This window comes from Aotus nancymaae, unplaced genomic scaffold (genome assembly GCF_030222135.1).
Source record: "Aotus nancymaae isolate 86718 unplaced genomic scaffold, 86718_ANA_hifiasm-v0.15.2.pri h1tg000014l, whole genome shotgun sequence".
NCBI lineage: Eukaryota > Metazoa > Chordata > Mammalia > Primates > Aotidae > Aotus > Aotus nancymaae.
In genome coordinates this window covers 121,411,690-121,430,815 of record NW_026988425.1, presented here as the reverse complement: position 1 = coordinate 121,430,815, position 19,126 = coordinate 121,411,690, and the positions used below count along the sequence as shown (strand labels likewise).

Genomic DNA, 19,126 nt, shown 5'->3' with positions numbered 1-19,126 from the left:
AAGCGATCTCTCAGGGTGAGGCCCCTTCTGCCAGGGCAGCTTCACTCTTTTTAGATTGGTGTTGTTTTGTTTTGTTGATATGGGGTTTCTCTCTGTTGTACAGGCTGGAGTGCAGTGGCATGACCATAGCTCACTGCAGCCTCCATCTCCTGGGCTCAGGTGATCGTCCCACCTCAGCCTCCTGAGTTGTGGGGACTATAGGCATGCATCACCATAACCAACTAATTTGTATATTTTTAGTAGAGATGGGTTTCACCATGTTGCCTAGGTTTATCTCAAACTCCCAAGTTCAAGCGATCCTCCTGCCTCGGCCTCTCAGAGTACTGAGATTATAGGCATAAGCCACACGCCTGGCCCTTTTTAGGTTTAAATACCAAGGTTCCATGTGAGATTCGATTTGCAAAAAGGAAACCTCAGCTTTGGGGACAAACTCCTCACTGGTTGATCTCCTACCCTTGTGCCCATAATAATTTGCTGTGACTCCTCCTCCAGCCGAGGAGTCCTGTGTAAATACCATTTTCATTTTCATGGATTTTATGACCATGGATTGTTGACTGTGAATATTATAAAAAAGGAAGTTTCTTGGGGAATGAGCATACACTACAAACCCTAAAAGTGAAAGAAATTATATAAGAAATAAATGCGTGCGCACACACACATACACACACACATGTATACACACATTGACATACATGAACAGGTACACAGCCAAACCGAAAAACAAGAGAGAGACCTCTCATGGATCAGATAAATTCTTAAAGGTATAATAGGACTGAATTGAATCCAAAGTCAGAAAACAGTTGGAATATCCTGCCCCAAAAGGTAGGTGCAGCACTAAGGGTGCTTCATACCCACAAAGAAGGGGGTGACCCTGCAGGCAAGAGCAGACAAGTCTTGGGATGATTGACTGGGACACCTTGGTGGGAACAACAAAGCCTCACCTCCTGCCACTAGCCAGCCAATGTCTGTTTCCACGTGGGAAAATGAGTGTAGCATCTTGGAAACAGTATCTGTCAATGCTTAGGAGACCCATGCCCAGAAGGAGCCAGCACTTTCCCAAGAGGGACCAGCATCCTCAGCAAACAGGGCATCTAACAGGGATTCTCACCTCCAGAAATGAGTACACACTCGAAAATTACCAAGCACTTGAGGAAAGCCAACTCCATAGAAGGAAAGCATTTATATTTGTCAAAATATGCAGATTTGGGCCAGGCATGGTGGCTCACACCTATAATCCCAGCACATTGAGAGGCTAAGGTGGGAAGGATGACTTGAAGCCAGGAGTTGGAGACCAGACTTGGCAACAGAGCCAGACCCTCATCTCTACAAAAAAAAAAAAAAAAAAAAGAAGAAAGAAAGAAAGAAATGTAACTGATTAGTTGGGTGCAGTGCATGCACCTGTAGTCCCAGCTACTCAGGGGGGCTGAGGCAGGAGGCTTGCTTGAGCCCAGGAGTTTGAGGTTGCAGTAAACTATGATTGCACCACTGCACTCCAGCCTGGGTGACAAGTGAGCCCCTGTCTCAAAAAAAAAAAAAAAAAAATGTAGATTTGGAAAGTGTAAGTTCATCACTATGAAATGCCTGAGAGTAAAGACAAAAAAAGAGCTTTAACTCTTGAGGACCAAGTGAGTGCTCAGAGAAGACGCCACCTTTTACTTAGATTTATAAATCTAAGTAAAACCCTCCATCCAGGCAAGGGGACTGGAGGAGACAGCTTTCGGTGGAGAAACCCCCTCTCCCAGACAGATGGAGGAAGCATGACTGCCACCCTGGAAAGAGGTCCAGGTTCCGGCCCACCCCACACATGTCGCACTGCACCTGAATGAAGCTGCTTCCATGCCTCTTCCACCCTGGAATTCTCCATGGAAAACCCCCTGCCTGCCTGGAGGCCACCAAGATGCCTGTGTTTGTCAAATCACTTGAAAGTATTTCCTCCCTCTTTTATCTTCTTTTATTGCATTTTTGGGAGGAGTAGGGGGATATTTTAACCCAGGCTCCCTGCCTGTTTTCAGACCCTAAGTTGCAAAACTCTATTATAAAGGAAATGATTGAGAAAACTGGAGTCTTTGAAATACAACCTCGCACAAAAATTACTGTCTTAAGGTTTCAAGGATGGGTGGAAATATAACTACCCCCAGTACTTCTTGTTCAAGGGTTACCCCTGAGCTCACTCAGGCTTAGGGAGCTCCAGAGGGACCACAGTCATCTCAAGCAGCCCTTTCTTAGCCTTGGGTCCAGGACAGCTCAGAGGCCCAGGGATGCTAACTACAGTTCCGCTGGCAGAAGATGTCCTCAGAAGGCTGTGTTCTCAGCTTGGGCCCGGGGGCCAAAGAGCTGCTCAGCAACAGCCTTGCCATCATACTTGGGCAGCGTGCCCCCGAAGTCAGACGGCAGGATGTTCTCATCGATCTCCTGGTAGAAATCAGATAGGTCATCCCCGTGGACAAAGACCTGCAGGGAAGCAAGGGAGGCAGAGCTGAGCCGGAGGAGGTGCCCTGAGGATGAGGGCTGAGGGCGGAAGGGACAGGAGGACCAAGCCCCACCGTGTGTAGTCGCTGCCTGGCGACACCCCTCCCCGCAGGTCTCCATGCTGGTTGTCAGTGGGATCCACGTAGCTCAGGACCACGGTAGAGTGTGATGAGGCCTCAGGTGAGGCCCCACCCTTGGCCCTCTCGTCTCATTGTCTGGGCTGCCCATGGACTCACCCTCTCAAGCAGCTTGCTCTTCAAGAAGGGTTTGACCACATTGTAAGTCGTGGTGAAGTACCATGGCTGGTGGATGAAGTGGACGGCTTTGAACCGGGCTGGGAAGGAATCCTGCAGTGACAGAGACCCCCATTGCCCCATGGCCCCGATGACCTCTCTTTCCCTGCTGCTTCTCTGCATGGCATAGGACAGACTGCTCCAGTGTCACAGGGCTGCCCTGGAGAAGGGCCCACTGAAGGTCCTATTTACAGGCCAGCCACTAGGGATCCCTGGCTTCACTGTGGCCCCAAACTGCAGGGAGGAAACCCCAAGATTCATACGACCCAATCCTCTCACTGCCGATGCAAGTAAAACCGGGAATTAGGTAAAGAAATGAAAGTAGCCTCACTTGGCCTTTTGGTGAGTTTTTTCCAACCCACTTGCCTGCCGAATGGACTGCAAACGATGACAAACCACAGGATCACTATTACCACGCCTCACTGTCCATCAGCACCTCCTACGACCTCCACCTCCCACCCCTCCTTTCCCAAATATACATACAGCAGATGCAAGACGGCTCTAAGAAAGGACTCCTGACATGTCAGCATATATAGGAGTGAGTTATCAGAGGGTTACTGATACTTCTTTCTCGGGCTGAATCCACATTCAAAGAGAGGCAGGATGCACTCACAGATACGCAGGTGCACCCTTCTGTCCTACAGCCAGTGTCTTATTTAATGGGAAAACACTAGCGGCATCCTCACTAAGATCATGAATTAAATAAGGATTTCACCATCTCTGCCACCATTTAACTCTATGTGGACAGACAACATGGGATTCCAGGTCAAAGGTACCCCTTCAAGTCTGGCCTCTGCCACTTCATTGCTGTGTGACCTTGAGATGTCACTGAAATCTCTGAGCCTTCATTTCCAGGTATGAAAAATGAAGCAGGGAATGAGGGAGAGAATGCTCTCAAGGAGTCAATGAAAAAATGAAAGTGAATACTTGGCAAATTGTCAATCGCTACGCAAGTGCTTGTGGTTGGGACTGTGGCTGTCCCTGCTCTTTGTGGCACAAGGTGGCCCAACTTTTCAGGTCCCTGCGAGCACCATGAAAGCAGGCCCAGCCTCTCAGCCTCCCCAGCTGCGGGAGGCTCTGGTGTGACAGGGCTCAGGCCTCACCTGGAGCATGTCCACCATCTTCCTGAGATCCGAAGTCCGGAGACTGGCGGCCTGCTGCATGGTGAAGCCCTTGAAGTTCTCGATGATGCAGAAGCCATTAATTTGAGTTTCCTCATTCTCCAGCAGCTTCTCCAGGATAAAGCAATATGCCTGCAAGATCTTGGGCCCAGAGTGAACAGGCCATAAGACCTAACCCACGATGATAATTAAGGCTGGAGGTCCTGAGGGGAGAGCTAACGGGCACATTCTTCACTGGGGTAATTTGCCGCTGGCTTTGATCTCGGACATTCCACTTCTGGGCATGTATATCAAGAAAACAAGCTTGAATGTCACATCCATGGTTAGAAGCCAGAAGGCTTATCCCAGTACTCTTAGAATAGTGGGAACATGGCCGGGCACGGTGGCTCAATCCTGTAATCCCAGCACTTTGGGAGGCCGAGGCAGGCGGATCACGAAGTCAAGAGATCAAGACCATCCTGGCCAACATGGTGAAACCCCGTCTTTACTAAAAATGCAAAAATTAGCTGGGCATCGTGGCGCCCGCCTGCAGTCCCAGCTACTCAGGAGGCTGAGGCAGGAGAATTGCTTGAACCCAGGAGGCGGAGGTTGCAGTGAGCTGAGATTGTGCCACTGCACTCCAGCCTGGTGCCTGGCAACAAAGTGAGACTGTGTCTCAAAAAAAAAAAAAAAAAAAAAAGAATAGTGGGAACGTTGGAGCCAACCTAAAAATCCATCAGTGGGAACTGGTGAAATTATGGCACATTTGTGCCATGGAATACTCTGGAACAATTAGAAACAATACAGAAGACTAATAGGAAAATGTGGATGACATATTATTGTAGAATATAATCCCATTACTATAAGAAAAATATGGGCTGGGTACAGTAACTCACACCTGTAATCCCAGCACTTTGGGAGACCGAGGCGGGTGGATCACGTGAGGACAGGAGTTCAAGACCAGCCTGCCTAACATGGCGAAACCCCGTCTCAACTAAAAATACAAAAAATTAGCTGGGCGTGGTGGTGGGCTCCTGTAATCTGAGCTACTTTGGGAGGCTAAGGCAGGAGAATCACTTGAACCTGGGAGGCGGAGGTTGTAGTGAGCTGAGATCACACAATTGCACTCCAGCCTGGGCAACAAGAGCTGAGTGTGTGTGCATGTGTGTGTGTGTATGTGCATGTGCACACATGTATAAAAAGATTGGAAGGATATCAATAGTAAAGGTCTCTGGGTAGTAGAATTGCAAATTATTTTAAATTTGTTTGTAATTTTTTTTTTGAGATGGAGTCTCGTTCTTTCACCCAGGCTGGAGTGCAGTGGTGCGATCTCTGCTCACTGCAACCTCCACCTCCTGGGTTCAAGCGATTCTCCTGCCTCAGCCTCCCAAAGGAGCTTGGAATTACAGGCGCCCACCACCACACCGAGCTAATTTTGGTATTTTTAGTAGAGACAGGGTTTCACCACGTTGGCCAGGCTGGTCTCGAACTCCTGACCTCAGGTGATCCACCTGCCTCATCCTCCCAAAGTGCTGGGATTACAGATGTGAGCCACACTTTTTATATTTTCTAAAATAAGTAGATATCACTATGTAATAAGAAAAAATATGTATTTTAAGTCTCTTCCTAAACGAACACAGATATGCAGGTGCGCACTTCAGTCCTACAGCCAGTGTCTTATTTAATGGGAAAACACTAGAGGCATCCTTACTAATTAGATGATAAGGATTTCTCCATCTCTGCCACCATTTAATTCTATGTTGAAAGTACTAACCAATGCAATCAATTTGTTTAAAAAAAAAATTAGGACATAAGAAGTGAAAAGGGAGAAGAAAAACTATCTCCTCTCCTTACAGGTAGTATGATGGTATACTTAAAAAACCCCAGCACCTGTAATCCCAGCACTTGGGGAGGCAGAGGTGGGCAGATCACTTGAGGTCAGGAGTTCGAGACCAACCTGGCCAACATGGTGAAACCCCGTCTTTACTAAAAATACAAACATTAGCTGGGTGTGGTGGCTCATGCCTGTAATCCCAGCTAGTTGGGAGGCTGAGACACAAGAGCCACTTGAACCCAGGAGGCAGAGGTTGCAGTGAGCCGAGATCACACCACTGCACTCCAGCCTGGGTGACCAGAGCGAGACTCTGTCTCAAAAATAAATAAATTAGTTTGTTCCAATTTCTTTTTTTAATTAAAGGAATCTTTTTCAGGCTCAATGGCACATGCCTAAGTTCTCCCAAGACAAACCCTAATTCCCCCACTTGGGGCAGCCCTCTTAATGGTTCAGACAAGCAAAAATGAGTATATATCAGCACAAAGAATTGGGGCTCCTAAATAGATCGCAACCTGTGCTTTCCAGAATCTCTTCCAGCCCACAGTGTACGAATCCCTGTTCTCTTTGTTGCTCTCAGCTTTTAGCATTAAGCCCATGGTGCACAGCTGTTATCCCGCTAGGCACTTGGCAGGGATACCCAGGAACAGCCACGTGTGATTGGCCATCAAGCCCCACCTGCAAAGCTACTGGGTTTTCCAGCTGCCCTGGCACACCCTAAGAATTCTCCCCCTGCTCGGAAAGGGCTTGGCGGCAGGTGGCTGCCCACCTTTCCCCCTCTACCAACCTTGCCTCCTGGGGAACCAGGAATGAGGGCCCAGTAGAGACCAGGGTTGAGGGAGGGAACCCAGCCCGCAGGGTGGGAGCCGGGCGAGACCCCCACTAACCTCGTCAAAGGTGATTTCTTGACTCTGCCAGTTCTCAATGTTGAAGAGCATGACCACTCGGCCATACCTGTCCCGACTAGAGAGGACACCAGGGTAGCCAGCTTCAATGGTGCAGCGGACGGCCTCTGGGGACAGGCTGTCAAAGAGCTCAGGGTACTGCAGCCGGAAATTCACATAGCCTGTTGGAGGGAGCAGAGGAACCCCTTCAGGGAGCTATCCCATCCCTACCCCATCCCACCTAGTGGGCATCAGAGACCTGGCCTCCTGCCTGGCTCTTCCAGGTTGAGGAGGCTACTCAACCCTATCTGAGTCCCATGTTTCCTCTCCAAAAAATGGAATCTCAATATTAGCCTATCTATTCTAGAAAGTGGCCTATCTCACCAATTTGTTGAGGCAATCAAATGAGATTCAAGGTGTAAATATCATCATAAGCTTGTACAAACATGAGACGTAGTCCCAAATATGAGGAGAAGCATTGCTTGTTATTTTCTTTCCCATGGGGACAAGGCACAGATTTTTCAGCTGCTCACAGGGTAAGCTGAGGGCTGAGGTGTGCACAGGGCTGGGGAGCTCCCAAGTAAAATCCAAACCCCAGGCAGGACACAGAGCCCTTCCTGATTCCAGCAGCATCGGTACTGTCCAGAAACGCCATCTGTACCCATCCTGAACAGTTCCCCGTCTCTGTGGCCTGCAGCACCAAACTGGAGCCCCTAGAGGACCTGGGCACCTCTGCCAAGAGACTGCCACACCAACTTCCTCACTGCTCTGGAACACTCCAGGCACCTCCCACCTCCCACATCCCGCCTTTGTCTTTGCTGTTCCCTCTGCCCTGGCTGCTCTTCCCCACAGATATCTCATTTTCTCTGTGTTTTTCTTTAAAAATTCCCTTTGTGGCCGGGCGTGGTGGCTCATGCCAGTAATCTCAGCACTTTGGGAGGCCGAGGTGGGCGGATCACGAGGTCAAGAGATGGAGACCATCCTGCCCAACATGGTGAAACCCAATCTCTACTAAAATACAAACATACAAAAAATTAGCTGGGCGTGGTGGTGGGCACCTGTAGTCCCAGCTACTCGGGAGGCTGTGGCAGAAGAATCCCTTGAACACCCGGGCGGCGGAACTTGCAGTGAGCCAAGATCGCGCCACTGCACTCCAGCCTGGTGACAGAGCAAGACTCCATCTCAAAAAAAAAAAAAATCCCTTTGCACTGGAACTTCCCTGGCCACTTTATCTAAAATTTTACTTCATTTATCGAATGTATTATTTCCACCATTAGAATATAAGCTCCACCAGGGCAGGGAACTCTTGCCTGTTCCGTTCTCCACTGCATCCCTTGACCTATAGCAGTGGTCGGCACAGCATGGCCCTGAATTACCATTTGGAGAAGGAAGAAGTAAGAAAAGGAAGATCATTAGCCTGCAGAGGGCCTGTGCAGACCCCGTTTCCCTCCCCCAGTGCCCAAGACTTGATTTCTTGAGGCATCCTGTGTTCATCCAGCCAGCATTCCCAGGCCTGGCAGCATCTTCCGTTCCAGTGCACATGAGGCTTAGCTAACCGCCGTGAGTGAGGCACTGTCCAGCTTCCTGCAGCATTCCAGGGCCAAGGCCTGGTTCTCAGGGTGGGGGACTCCAGGGATAAGGAAGGGAAGCTCCTCCCCTCGCCGCCCAAATGGGGAGTACCCAAGTTTTACTCAGTGAATCCCAAGACTGGGAGAGAGTTGAGAGGACTTAGACCTCTCGGAATCTGGTCCTGACACACTCCATTCATTCATTCATTCGTTCATTATCGGAGCAAACCCATTTTACAGGTAAGTAAATGAAGGCTCAGGGAAATTGACTTGCCCACAGTATGGAAGCGGCCTCTTCAGTGCCTGGGAGAGAGTGGACACCATCCTCACGGACCCCCGCCCTACTAGGGCCGGCCCTCCATCGCGGGCCTCACCTCTGAGCAGCTCATAGGCACGGGCCACGTTGAACTTCCGTGCGCGGATGAAGCGCAGGAAGAAGCTGCTGTCCTTGTCCTGCACCCTCTCTGCCACAGCCACAGCCAGCTCCTCCCCAGAGGCAGCCTGTGCCTGCACCATCTCCTGCAGCTCGCGCACCGCCTCCTCCCGGGTCTCCTCTCTCTCGTTCAGCTCATCCTTGGCCTGGAACAGGGTGGGGTGTGCATGAGGTTAGGCTTTGGTGCGGGTGAGGGGCAGGACACACAGGTGATGAGTCTCCTACCAGAGCCAGACCAGCCCAGGGGGCCCAGGGCTCTGCAGCAACCCCTCCCTCTTCTGCCCCAGGGACAGCACCTGAGATTGTCGTGTGTGGAGAGAATTCAGTCAAACTGTTCATCCTGGATATTTGCAGAATATGGCCGACAGTCTAAATGTTTCTAATAATGACAGCCTACGCTCACTGAGCCTTTCCCTAGCAACCTGCTAAGTCCTTTAAAGGCATTGTGTTTTTACATCTTTGCACAGCCGCATCTCTCAGAGGAGCAGACTGAGGCTCAAGAAGGTGAAGATATTCTTGCTCAAGGTCACCCGGAGAGAAAGGAGTGGAGCTGGGACTCCTCTTTCCATCGAGTCTCCCTGCTGCCTCCCAAGCTTCGTTCCGACTTTTTCAAAAACACAGCTCTCCGGCACGTGGCAGCCTGCCTCCTGCCCAGAGCCTCACTTTCCTCCCTCTGCTGGCCTCAGGCAGTTTCCTCCTAGGACAGCGTGAGAAGGGAAGGGAAGGGAGGGGGACTCAAGTGTGAAGGAGCTAATAGCGCCTTTCCTGTGAGATGCCCAAGGAAGCCGAGATGGAAGCTGGGAGCCCAGGCTCAGCTCAGCCACTTCCCACCCTCCCCAGCAGCTCTGTCAGCCTCCACAGAGCACAGTCTGATCATCCCTGAGCTACTTCACCAACTGTCTTTCACAGGTACAGAGGGCAAGACCCAGAAATGGAAAGCCATCTGCTCCAGATCACACAGCAAACTGAAAGTAGGTCTGGTTCTGGAACTCAGGCCCCTTGCCCGTCTAGCAGGGCAGCAGCTGGATCCTTGCTCCCCAGGGCCATTTCCAAACCCATGCTCCTCACACTGAGTCTAGTTTAGAGGGCCCCCATTCAGAGGCTCTGGGCTGTAGTCTTGGGTTGGGCTGGTTGGGTGTCTGGTCAATCCAGTTGCTGCCATAGCTGTGACCACCAGGAAGGACCCTAGAACAGGCCAGTCTATCAGGTCTAGGATGATCTGGAGTGCCAAGGCTGGACCCTTTCCGCAGGAGAGAGGACGCGGTCATGGTCCCCTTATGTTGCCCCCTAGGTTGCCCCTCCCAGCACTGTCAGCCACCTCACCTTCTGCAAGGTGTGGCGGGGCAGCTGGGTGCACGGACCGAAGACGGGTCCGTGGTCCTTGGTTGTGAGCTGCTCCAGCTGGGCACGGAGTTCCTGCTCCTCTTCAGGGACCATGCGGAACGTGCCTACCTGGGCAGAGAGAGGGAAAACGGGAACAGCCCCTCTGTCAGCCCCAGCCAGCCAGGGAAATGACCTGCTCACACCTTCCACTCGTGCCCTTGCCCAAGGTCACTGTTAAGCCTCCTCATTTTGTGAGGTCAGGACCCACAGAGAGGTGAGAGGAGTGTGTGCCTATAATCCTGGGCAGAGCAGGTGATAGAGAAGTAAGGTGGGAGGGAGAGGGAAGAGAGGGGTGGTGGGTGGAGGAGCGCCCTGGAGGACAGGACACTTACCCCTTCTGACATATTGACTCTGGAAGACACAGAGTCCTTGGAAAAAGAAGGGATCTGCTTTCTCTGTCCTGGCCTCTCCAGTCGGCCCCTTCCCTAGGAGAGGAAGTCAGGGCTGCAGGGGTTAGAGAAACCATTCTGTTATTGTCTCCGAACAGTGGATCTCAAACTTTGAATGGCATCAGAATCACTCAAGGCATTTGTTAGAAATGCAGGTGCCCAGGCCCCGACCATGCTTCTGACTCTGGAGATGCAGGCTCAGGCCTAGGCATCTGCAATTCAAAGCACTCCCAGGTGGCTCCCAGGGAGATGGTTCTCGGGCTACACTTTGGGAAAAACTGCTTTGACAAAGGGCACACACGCAAATGGCTCGGTCCTCAGATGTTCAGACAAGTTGGCCCCGCCAGGATAAAACAAGAGTCTGGCTCCATTCCCAATGACACAATCACTGCAGGATAAGGCAATCCCTCCTCCCTCCTGTGGCCATCCTTCTCCAGCCCAAAGGGGTCCCTCAGACACTTCCCAGCCTAGTGGATGGCCCTTTCCCCGATTCATTCACTCTCAAGATGGGTGATGACCAGTTACATAAGTACAGAATCACAAGGCTGGGAGTGTGTTCTGTGCTTTGGGACGCACTAAGTACTCCCAAATCCACTCTCTCAGCACCATGGCTGGCCTTATTATTCCCATTTGACAAGGAGGAAACAGAGAAGGGGGAAGAAGTGACTCGTCCAAGGTAACATAGCCCAAAAATCACCAGGGATCAGGATTCAGACCCCAGCTGTGACTTCCCGTCAGCACCAAGAGGCAGCCCGCTGCGGCGCGGAAGTCGGAGCTGGGTTCAAGTTCCTCTTTTCCACTTGCAGGCTGTGCGGTTCAACCTGAGCCTTGGCTGTTCCCTGTAAAGTAGGAATGGAAGGGTTGTGACATGTCATTTAAAAATGGACATACAAGCAATGCTTGGTCACCAGGACAGATCCCATTCATGGCCCACACGACAACCTGCTTCCCTATTGGGTATTTTTGGAGATAACTCTTCTGTTTCCAGGTTTCCTCTCCTGCCTAAATGTCCTGCCTAAGTGCCTTCAAGAACCCTTCACCATCCTGCTCCTTCCTGTGACCGGATTCCATGGTCAGTTCAATTACCTCGTCACAGCTGGTAAGTGACAGAGCTGGGATTTGAACCGATGTCTGCCTGACGCCAAATCTTCTTTTGATGCTTAGAGCCAAGACATCTGCAGGCAAACCCTAAAGGTTAGGGACACCTGGCTTCGAATCAGGCTTTGTCATTTATGACTTGTGTGACCCTAGCAAAGTTATTTAACCTTTCTGGGTCTGTTTCCTCATCTGCAAACTGAGGATAACAACAGTACCTACCAAAAAGAACTGTCATGAAAACCATACAATTTCCGCAATGCTCCTGGCGCAGCATCCTGTTCTGAAACACAGTTTCCCTTCTCTTCCTTAACTCCATATTGATCATGACCCTAACTTGCACAAAGAGACTTGGAGGACCCCAAAGAATATCTAAGGGTCCCCCATCTCCTGCTCCATCCACTCCACAGCCCTAGCAAGGACAGGGAAGTTCTGGGGGCCATGATCCACTGACAGGAAGCAAATCTAAGCCATCTTTCTGGCTGGTAGACATCCAAATTTGTGGGCGCAGAGATAGTCTGGAATGCTGCTGTGTTATCACTTGGATTTTGCTGGAACAGGAATGGAAATGGAGGGGCTGACAGAACCGCCCTAAGGAGCCCAGGCAGGAGGGACAGTGGCTGGACACCCCCAGCCAGTTGTGCAGACCATCAGAACAAGATCCTAGGTCTTAGGAATACAGGGTTCAAGTTTGTGCAGCAACTCTTTTCAAAATATGCCCAAGCTGTTAACTTTGAGTTTTAAATATACTGATTGACAAGCTGTACACAATGAAAAAATGCCTATCCCTCTCACCATGCTGATGCTGTTCCCTGCCATCCCAGGTTGCCAATTAAAATACAGAATGCCCAGTTAAATATGAACTTTTTTTTTTTTTGAGACGGAGTTTCATTCTTGTCACCCAGGCTGGAATGCAGTGGTGCAATCTCGGTTCACTGCAACCTCCGCCTCCTGGGTTCAAGCGATTCTCCTGCCTTAGCCTCCTGAGTAGCTGGAACTATAGGCATGCATCACGAAGCCTGTCTAATTTTTCGGATTTTTAGTAGAGACAGGGTTTCAGCATGTTGGCCAGGCTGGTCTCAAACTCCTGACCTCAGGTGATCCACCCACCTCAGCCTCCCAAAGTGCTGGGATTACAGGCGTGAGCCACTGCACCCAGCCTAAATGTGAACTTTTTTAATACTAAAAAAGTATTTGCTGTTCATCTGTTATTCATATTTAACTGGGTGTTCCGTATTTTTATTTGCTAAATCTGCCGTCAAATTGGTCTAGCTCAACCTGGAGCATGGCCAGGTAGTTTCAGTTTTACAGGCAGCTTGGGACGCGGTCTCTCTGCTCCCCTGAGTCCTTACCCCAGTCCTGGGCTCCCTGGCCCAGGCAGGCCCCAGGTATTGACTTACCTGCCAGGTTGGCAGCTCCTCCTTGGGGCTACCTGGTACCTGAATGTCCTGGAGCCCTAGAGGTTGCCTCCGCTGGAGGCGTGGTCCGGTCAGCAGGTTGGGATTAGTGTCATAAGGAACTTCTCACCGCCCACAGTTTCCGTTAAATCAGGCTCACAGGAGGCCCAGAGTGGGGCAAAGGAAGACCCGGAGAGAGAGGGGAGAGGGGAGAGGCCTGGGCCTGGCTGGAGGCGCATCAAAGCCCTCCTTTGTGTGCTCCTGCTCCGGAGTTCCTGCTCAGCCATGTGGAAGCCCGGCCGTGGGGCTGGTATCTGGGCCAGTCCCATTCCCTTTTCCCTGCCCTCTTTCTCCTCAAGATCCCGGCATGGAGTTGCCGACAGAGCAGCCCGCAGGGTAAGAAGAGGTGAAGGGAAATTGTGAACGTGATTACATCGACAGTGGCAGCTCTGGCCAGTCCAGGCCTGTGGCCCACCCTCTCCCGCAGCCAGCAGGACCTTGGCATGGTAGTTTTCACTTCTGCAACGAGTGGGGTCAGTGGGAAATGTAGCTGGTTAAGGCCAAGCAGGGAGAGGACAAGACAGGCTGAGTCTCCTTGTAGGTGGCGTGGTGCAGCAGACGGCATGCTCTGGAACCAGGCTGCCGGCTTAAAGCCTTGCTCCAGCATCCTCTGGCCGTGAGACATGACTTCAAAATTCAGCAGCTCTAAGTTTCCTCCCCTAAGAAGAGGAGAAAGCAGGAGGACCAGGCTCATGGCTTTGTGTAGATGAAACGGCAGTTAAGTGCTCAATTCAGGGATTTAGCTGCCTGATCCTTAATAAGTCCTCTGGAAAGGTCATTTACTGCAAATACAGGATCAATAGGCACCTAACTGGAGGGAACTCATTATTCAACCCTTTGTACAGGAACAAACCCCTGTGCAGCCTCTCAACAGGCAGCTTTCCAGATTCTGTTTTGCCATTCCACTGCATGAGGAGGAGGTGATTCCTCTAGAATATTCTCTGTCCAGGATTCCAAAGGCAGGAAGCTCCCTGTTTCCATTATGGGGACTCTCCTTGTTTAAAAGCTCGTTGTTGGTCTGAGCCCCAAGCAGCTTCCTGTAATGACCACCCTTGGTCCTGGTTTTGATTCCTAGAGGTGCCCGGGACACGGTCAAGCTCCCCTGCACAGGTCATTCTCCAGAATCCAAGCCCAGAAGCACTTTTTTATTTTCCCTGGACATAGTTCCTGCTTTGCCACCCATTCCTACTTCGGCAGGTTTGGGATCTCTTCACACCACCCCATCCCCTGCTGATCCCTTCCTCCAGAGCCGGCTACAGTGCCTGGTGCTTAGATCTTGGGGTACATACCTTGAGCTCTTTGCTTCCAACACCCCTTTCCCTGGGCTCGGGCTCTGGCGCTGTCTGGGTCTTGGGCTGTTTCCATCCCAAGTCCTCTGTGGAGCTGGGATCCTTCATTTCTGTCTTTCTTCTTCCTGATGGTCTAGTCCTACGCTGTCCTATATAGTAGCCGCTAGCCACATGTAGCCTTTCAAGTCTTTGAAATGGGTTAATGGTAGAGATGGGGTCTCACTATAAAAAATTAAATTTAAAAATTCAGTAATATGACCCAAGGACTAAATCTGGGGAGGTGGGCTGGGGACAGAGTCTCACTCTGTCGCCCAGGCTGGAGAGCAGTGGTGCGCTCTCAGCTCATTGCAACCTCTGCCTCGATTCTCGTGCCTCAGCCTCCTGAGTAGCTGGGATTACAGGCATGCACCACCACACCCGGCTAATTTTTATATTTTTAGTAGAGACAGGGTTTCACATGTTGGTCAGGCTGGTCTCAAACTCCTGAGCTCAAGTGATCCGCCAGCCTCAGCCTCCCAACATGCTGAAATTACAGGCGTGAGCCACCTCACCTGGCCTTAAATTTTTAATTTTATTTGATTTTAATTATCTTAAATTTAAATTTGAAAACTAATACTGGATTCTGTTTTTTGAAAACTTTTAAGTATGTTTAGAACAACTTAGATGTATGTGATCCTATTTTTTTTCAACTGTAAATTTTGTGAAGTATTTCTCATAAGAATTTAGAGTCCCAAGTGAGATGTGCTGTAAAGTACCTACCAGATTTTAAAGACTTAGTACAAACAAAATAATGTAAAATATCTCATTAACAATTTTTATATGCTCCCTGTTCTGAAATGATAATGATTATGTTTGGGATACATTGGGTTAAAAATATATTAGAGCTTGTAACCCCAGCACTTTGGGAGGCCAAGGCCGGAAGATCACTTGAGGTCAGGAGTTTGAGGCCAGCCTGGCCAACATGGTGAAATCCAGTCTCTGCAAAAAACCAAAAATTAGCTGGGTGTAGTGGCAGGCACCTGTAATCTCAGCTACTCAGGAGGCTGAGGTAGGAAGATCGCTTGAACCTGGGAGGTGAAGGTTGCAGTGAGCTGAGATCATACCACCACACTCCATCTCAAAAAAAAAAAAAAAATACACACACACGAGCTAATTTTGCCTGTTTCTTTTTTCGAGACTAGGTTTTCTTCTGTCACCCTGGCTATAGTGCAGTGGCATGATTACGGCTCACAGCAACCTTGATCTCCCTAGCTCAAGCCATCCTCCTGCCTCAGCCTCCTGAGTAGCTGAGACCACAGGAATGCACCACCACATCCAAATAATGTTTTTTTTTTTTTTGAGATGGAGTCTTGTTTTGTCACCCAGGCTGGAGTGCAGTAGTGTGATCTCAGCTCACTGCAACCTCTACCTCTCAGGTTCAAGCAATTCTCCTGCCTCAGCCTCCCGAGTAGTCGGGATTACAGGCACCCGCCACCACACCCAGCTGATTTTTGTATTTTTAGTAGAGATGGGGTTTCACCATGTTGGCCACGCTGGTCTTGAACTCCTGACATCAGGTGATATGCCTGCCTCAGTCTCCCAAAGTGCTGGGATTACAGACTTGAGCCACCATGCCTAGCCATTTTTAAATTATTATTATTTGTTGTAGAGACAAGGTCTCACTATGTTGCCCAGGCTGGTCTCGAACTTCTGGACTCAAGCGATCATCCCACCTTGGCCTCCCAAAGTACTGGGATTACAGATGTGAGCCATTGCACCTAGCCCTGTTTCTTTTTTTAGCGGTGAGGTCTCACTCTGTCACCCAGCCTGGAGTGCACTGGCATGATCATAGGTCACTGCAGCCTCAAACTCCTTGGCTCAAGCAATCCTCCTGCTTCAGACCCTTGAGTAGCTAGGACTATAAGCAGATGCTAACCTGCTGAACTAATTTTTAATATGGAGTCTTATTCTATCACCCAGGCTGCAGCCACCTCCTGAGTTCAAGATGTTCTCCTGCCTCAGCCTCCTGAGTAGCTGGGACTACAGGAGGACCTGTAGTAGCCAGGACCACGCCTGGCTAATTTTTGTATTTTTTTTTTTTTTTTTGCAGAGATGGGGTTACACCATGTTGGCCAGGCTGGTCTCGAACTCCTGACCTCAAGTGATTTCACCTCCCAAAGTGCTAGAATTACATGTGTGAGCCACCATGCCCGGCCTCAACTCATTTTTAAAATTATTTTTTGTAGAAATGGGGTTTCACTATGTTGCCCAGGCTGGACTCAGAGTCTTGGTCTCAAGCTGTCCTCCTACCTTGGCCTCCCAAAGTGTTGTGATTACAGGCCTGAGCCACGGCACCTGGTCCACCTGTTTCTTTTTAAATTTTTTTTTTTTTTTGATGTGATATGAGAAAATTTAGAATGACATCTATTTCTCATGGAAAGTGCTGATTTGAACCTTGCTACTGTTCAGTGTGGTCTAGAAATCAGCAGCACTGGCATCACATGGGAGCCTGTGGGAAATGCAAAGTCTCAGGCCCTTCCCCAGAGAGGCCAAGTCAGAGCCTGGACTGGCTTAGGGCCCACCCTAATGATGTCATTTTAACTTAATTACCTAAAATTACTTAATTTTTAGCCAGAACAATGGCACAGCTCTGTAGTCTCAGCTACTGAGGAGGCTGAGGAAGGAGGATCTCTTGAGTCCAGGCATTTGAGGCTGTAGTGAGCTATGATTGCACCTTTGAACAGCCACTATACTCCAGCCTGGGCAACACAGCGAGACCCTGACCCAAATAATAATTTTAATGGAGTTCACCAGGTGTAATACTTCCTATGCACATAAAAGTTTGAAGAGCACTGCCCTGGAGAATGTCTGCCCTTTCGCTGTTCCTGCTGTGCCCAGCAGAGTGGCTTGCCTGACCAGTCACTTCTACCAGCTGGGAGGTTTGGTGAGGAGTCAGACCTCGGATTGCCCTCACCCACCATCCTCTTCCTCTCTGGGACAGGCGAGTGAGGCTGAGTTGTGAGTGGAGGCAGAGAGGGAGGGTCTGGCCTTGCCTAGTACAAGCCACTGACCCTCTTAGGCCTCAGTCATTTCATCTATAAGATGTCACATGGGCCAAATGGCATATGGCATCTGTCCACTCCCCACCCACCAATTCCTACGTGGAAGCCCTAACCCTCAGACTTCAGAATGTGACTGTTATTTACAGATTGTGTCTCTAAAGAGGCAATTAAGTTAGAATGGGGTCATTAGTGTGGCTCTAATTCAATAAGGTTGGTATCCTTATAAGAAGAGGAAGTTTGGGCACAGTTACAGTGAGAAGACCATGGGAAGACACAGGGAGAAGATGGCACCTTACAAGCCAAGGAAAAAGGCCACAGAGGAAACCGATTCTGCAGAGGAAGTCCTTGATCTCAGACTTCCAGCTTCCAGAGCTATGAGAAAATGAATTTCTGTTGTGGAAGCTGCCCGGCCTATAGCACTTTGTGATGGCAGCCATAGCAAACGAATACAGATGGGAGGATGGGTTTTTCCCAGGTACTTCATAGAGTGTGAGGTTCCTCAGAGATCATGAGAATGGGAGCCCAGGCTGCCCCATGGGAAGGAACCACGAGGGCTCAGAAGAGGCTAGGTGCTGGGTGCTGGGTGCTGGGTGATGGGTGATAGACTCCATCATGAAGAACACTCCTGTGCACCAGGAACCCTCTCAAGTGAATGGCCCAGCCCTGATAGGAGCAGGGTGCACGGAGCTTTTCAGGATGCTAGCCGGCCATGAGGGCATTCTGGGGAAGCAGAGCTTTCTGCAGCATGATCTGCTCGCAGCCCTTCCAGCACTTCTAATCTTCCCTCCTCCCTCCCCAGGAGTCACGCTCACATCTAGCTCCCCTGGTGGAACAATAGTGCCACTGTGAGAGGAGGCACTGCCCTCACTGGCCCAGACACCTGTGCTGGCCACACCGGCAGACAACCGTGGGCTCCCTGGACGCTGCCCTCTGCCCGGCTGAAGGCCAGGAGGGAGATGGCTCACATCTGTGGTGCCTTACCAGTGTTACCTCAGCCAGTCCTTCCAGACGTCAGAGAGTATAATTCCCTTTTTCACAGACTAGGATACCGAGAATCCGGGAGGCGAGGGGTTTTCTCAAAGCCACACAGCTGGTTAGAAATAGAATCTCAGGGGGCCAGGCCCCGTGACTCATGCCTGTAATCCCAGCACTTTGGGAGGCCAAGGTGGGCAGATCACCTGAGGTCAAGAGTTCAAGACCAGCCTGACCAACATGGAGAAACCCTGTCTCTACTAAAAATACAAAATTAGCTGGGGGTGGTGGCGTATGCCTGTAATCCCAGCTACCTGCGAGGCTGAGGCAGGAGAATCGCTTGAACCTGGGAGGTGGAGGTTGTGGTGAGCTGAGATCGCACCATTGCACTCCAGCCTGGGCAACAAGAGCGAAATTCTGTCTCAAAAAAAAAGAAGTAGAGCCCTACTAAAGACCTCTCAGCATTCCATACACAAGGCTGTCCCTCCTCAAGAAGCAAGATCAACACAGGGGTGTCTGCCCAGGGACCTCACACCTGCCCCCGGCTCCTGGGGAAGGTGACATTACTCGACCCTCCCTGGGAGCAGTTCCAGTGAGCAAGAGTTTGGTCCATGCAATCCCTTCTTCGGTCAGCAGCAATTATCCTGGGCTAGGGAGGACCTTATGGAATCCCAGACCTCAGCCCGTCCTTTGAGAAGCAGGAAAACCTGAGTCTGGGAATATTCTGCACTTTCCTTAAAATCACACAGTAGTAATGAGAGCGAACTAGCAGGGTCTCTGACCCCCGGGGCTCGAAGCCTCTCCCATGCTCTAAAAAGTTCCCTCCCTCCAGGAGGCATTGCTCATTCCACAAAGAGAGGCCCGCCCATGTCAGGGGAAGAGCAGGAGGTACTGGCAATGAGCAAGGAGGAGCTGAACGATA

At 50.4% G+C, this 19,126-nt stretch overlaps 1 protein-coding gene across 6 annotated transcripts; it reads right to left on the bottom strand.

Moving 5' to 3' along the window:
* Nucleotides 1-736: 736 nt before the first annotated feature.
* On the bottom strand, nt 737-13,180 carry RLBP1 (retinaldehyde binding protein 1). 6 transcript variants are annotated; one of them, XM_012463871.3, is made up of 11 exons: nt 12,846-13,180; nt 11,437-11,525; nt 11,048-11,189; nt 10,294-10,405; nt 9,902-10,030; nt 8,520-8,724; nt 7,888-7,944; nt 6,581-6,759; nt 3,866-4,024; nt 2,706-2,816; nt 737-2,451 (listed from the first exon to the last, which is right to left on the bottom strand). In XM_012463871.3, exons 4-11 carry the CDS (start codon nt 10,303-10,305, stop codon nt 2,293-2,295), a joined length of 1,011 nt encoding a protein of 336 aa, XP_012319294.1. In that variant the 5' UTR covers nt 10,306-10,405; nt 11,048-11,189; nt 11,437-11,525; nt 12,846-13,180; the 3' UTR covers nt 737-2,292. The 6 variants fall into 6 exon arrangements, with proteins under 6 accessions (XP_012319294.1, XP_012319293.1, XP_012319296.1 ...); XM_012463870.3 differs by lacking the exon at nt 11,437-11,525; XM_012463873.3 differs by lacking the exon at nt 11,437-11,525 and having other exon boundaries at nt 10,294-10,386.
* Between the last annotated feature and the right edge of the window lie 5,946 nt (nt 13,181-19,126).

Bases quoted from the DNA above. Each gene is read 5' to 3' on its own strand.
- RLBP1 (XM_012463871.3), bottom strand. The intron at 6,760-7,887 runs GCAAGAGTTCCC...TCCCTCCAACAG, and splicing joins TGCAGTGGAGAACGGAACAG to GCTATGTGAATTTCCGGCTG. The intron at 4,025-6,580 runs GTTAGTGGGGGT...TCTGGGCCCAAG, and splicing joins AAGAAATCACCTTTGACGAG to ATCTTGCAGGCATATTGCTT.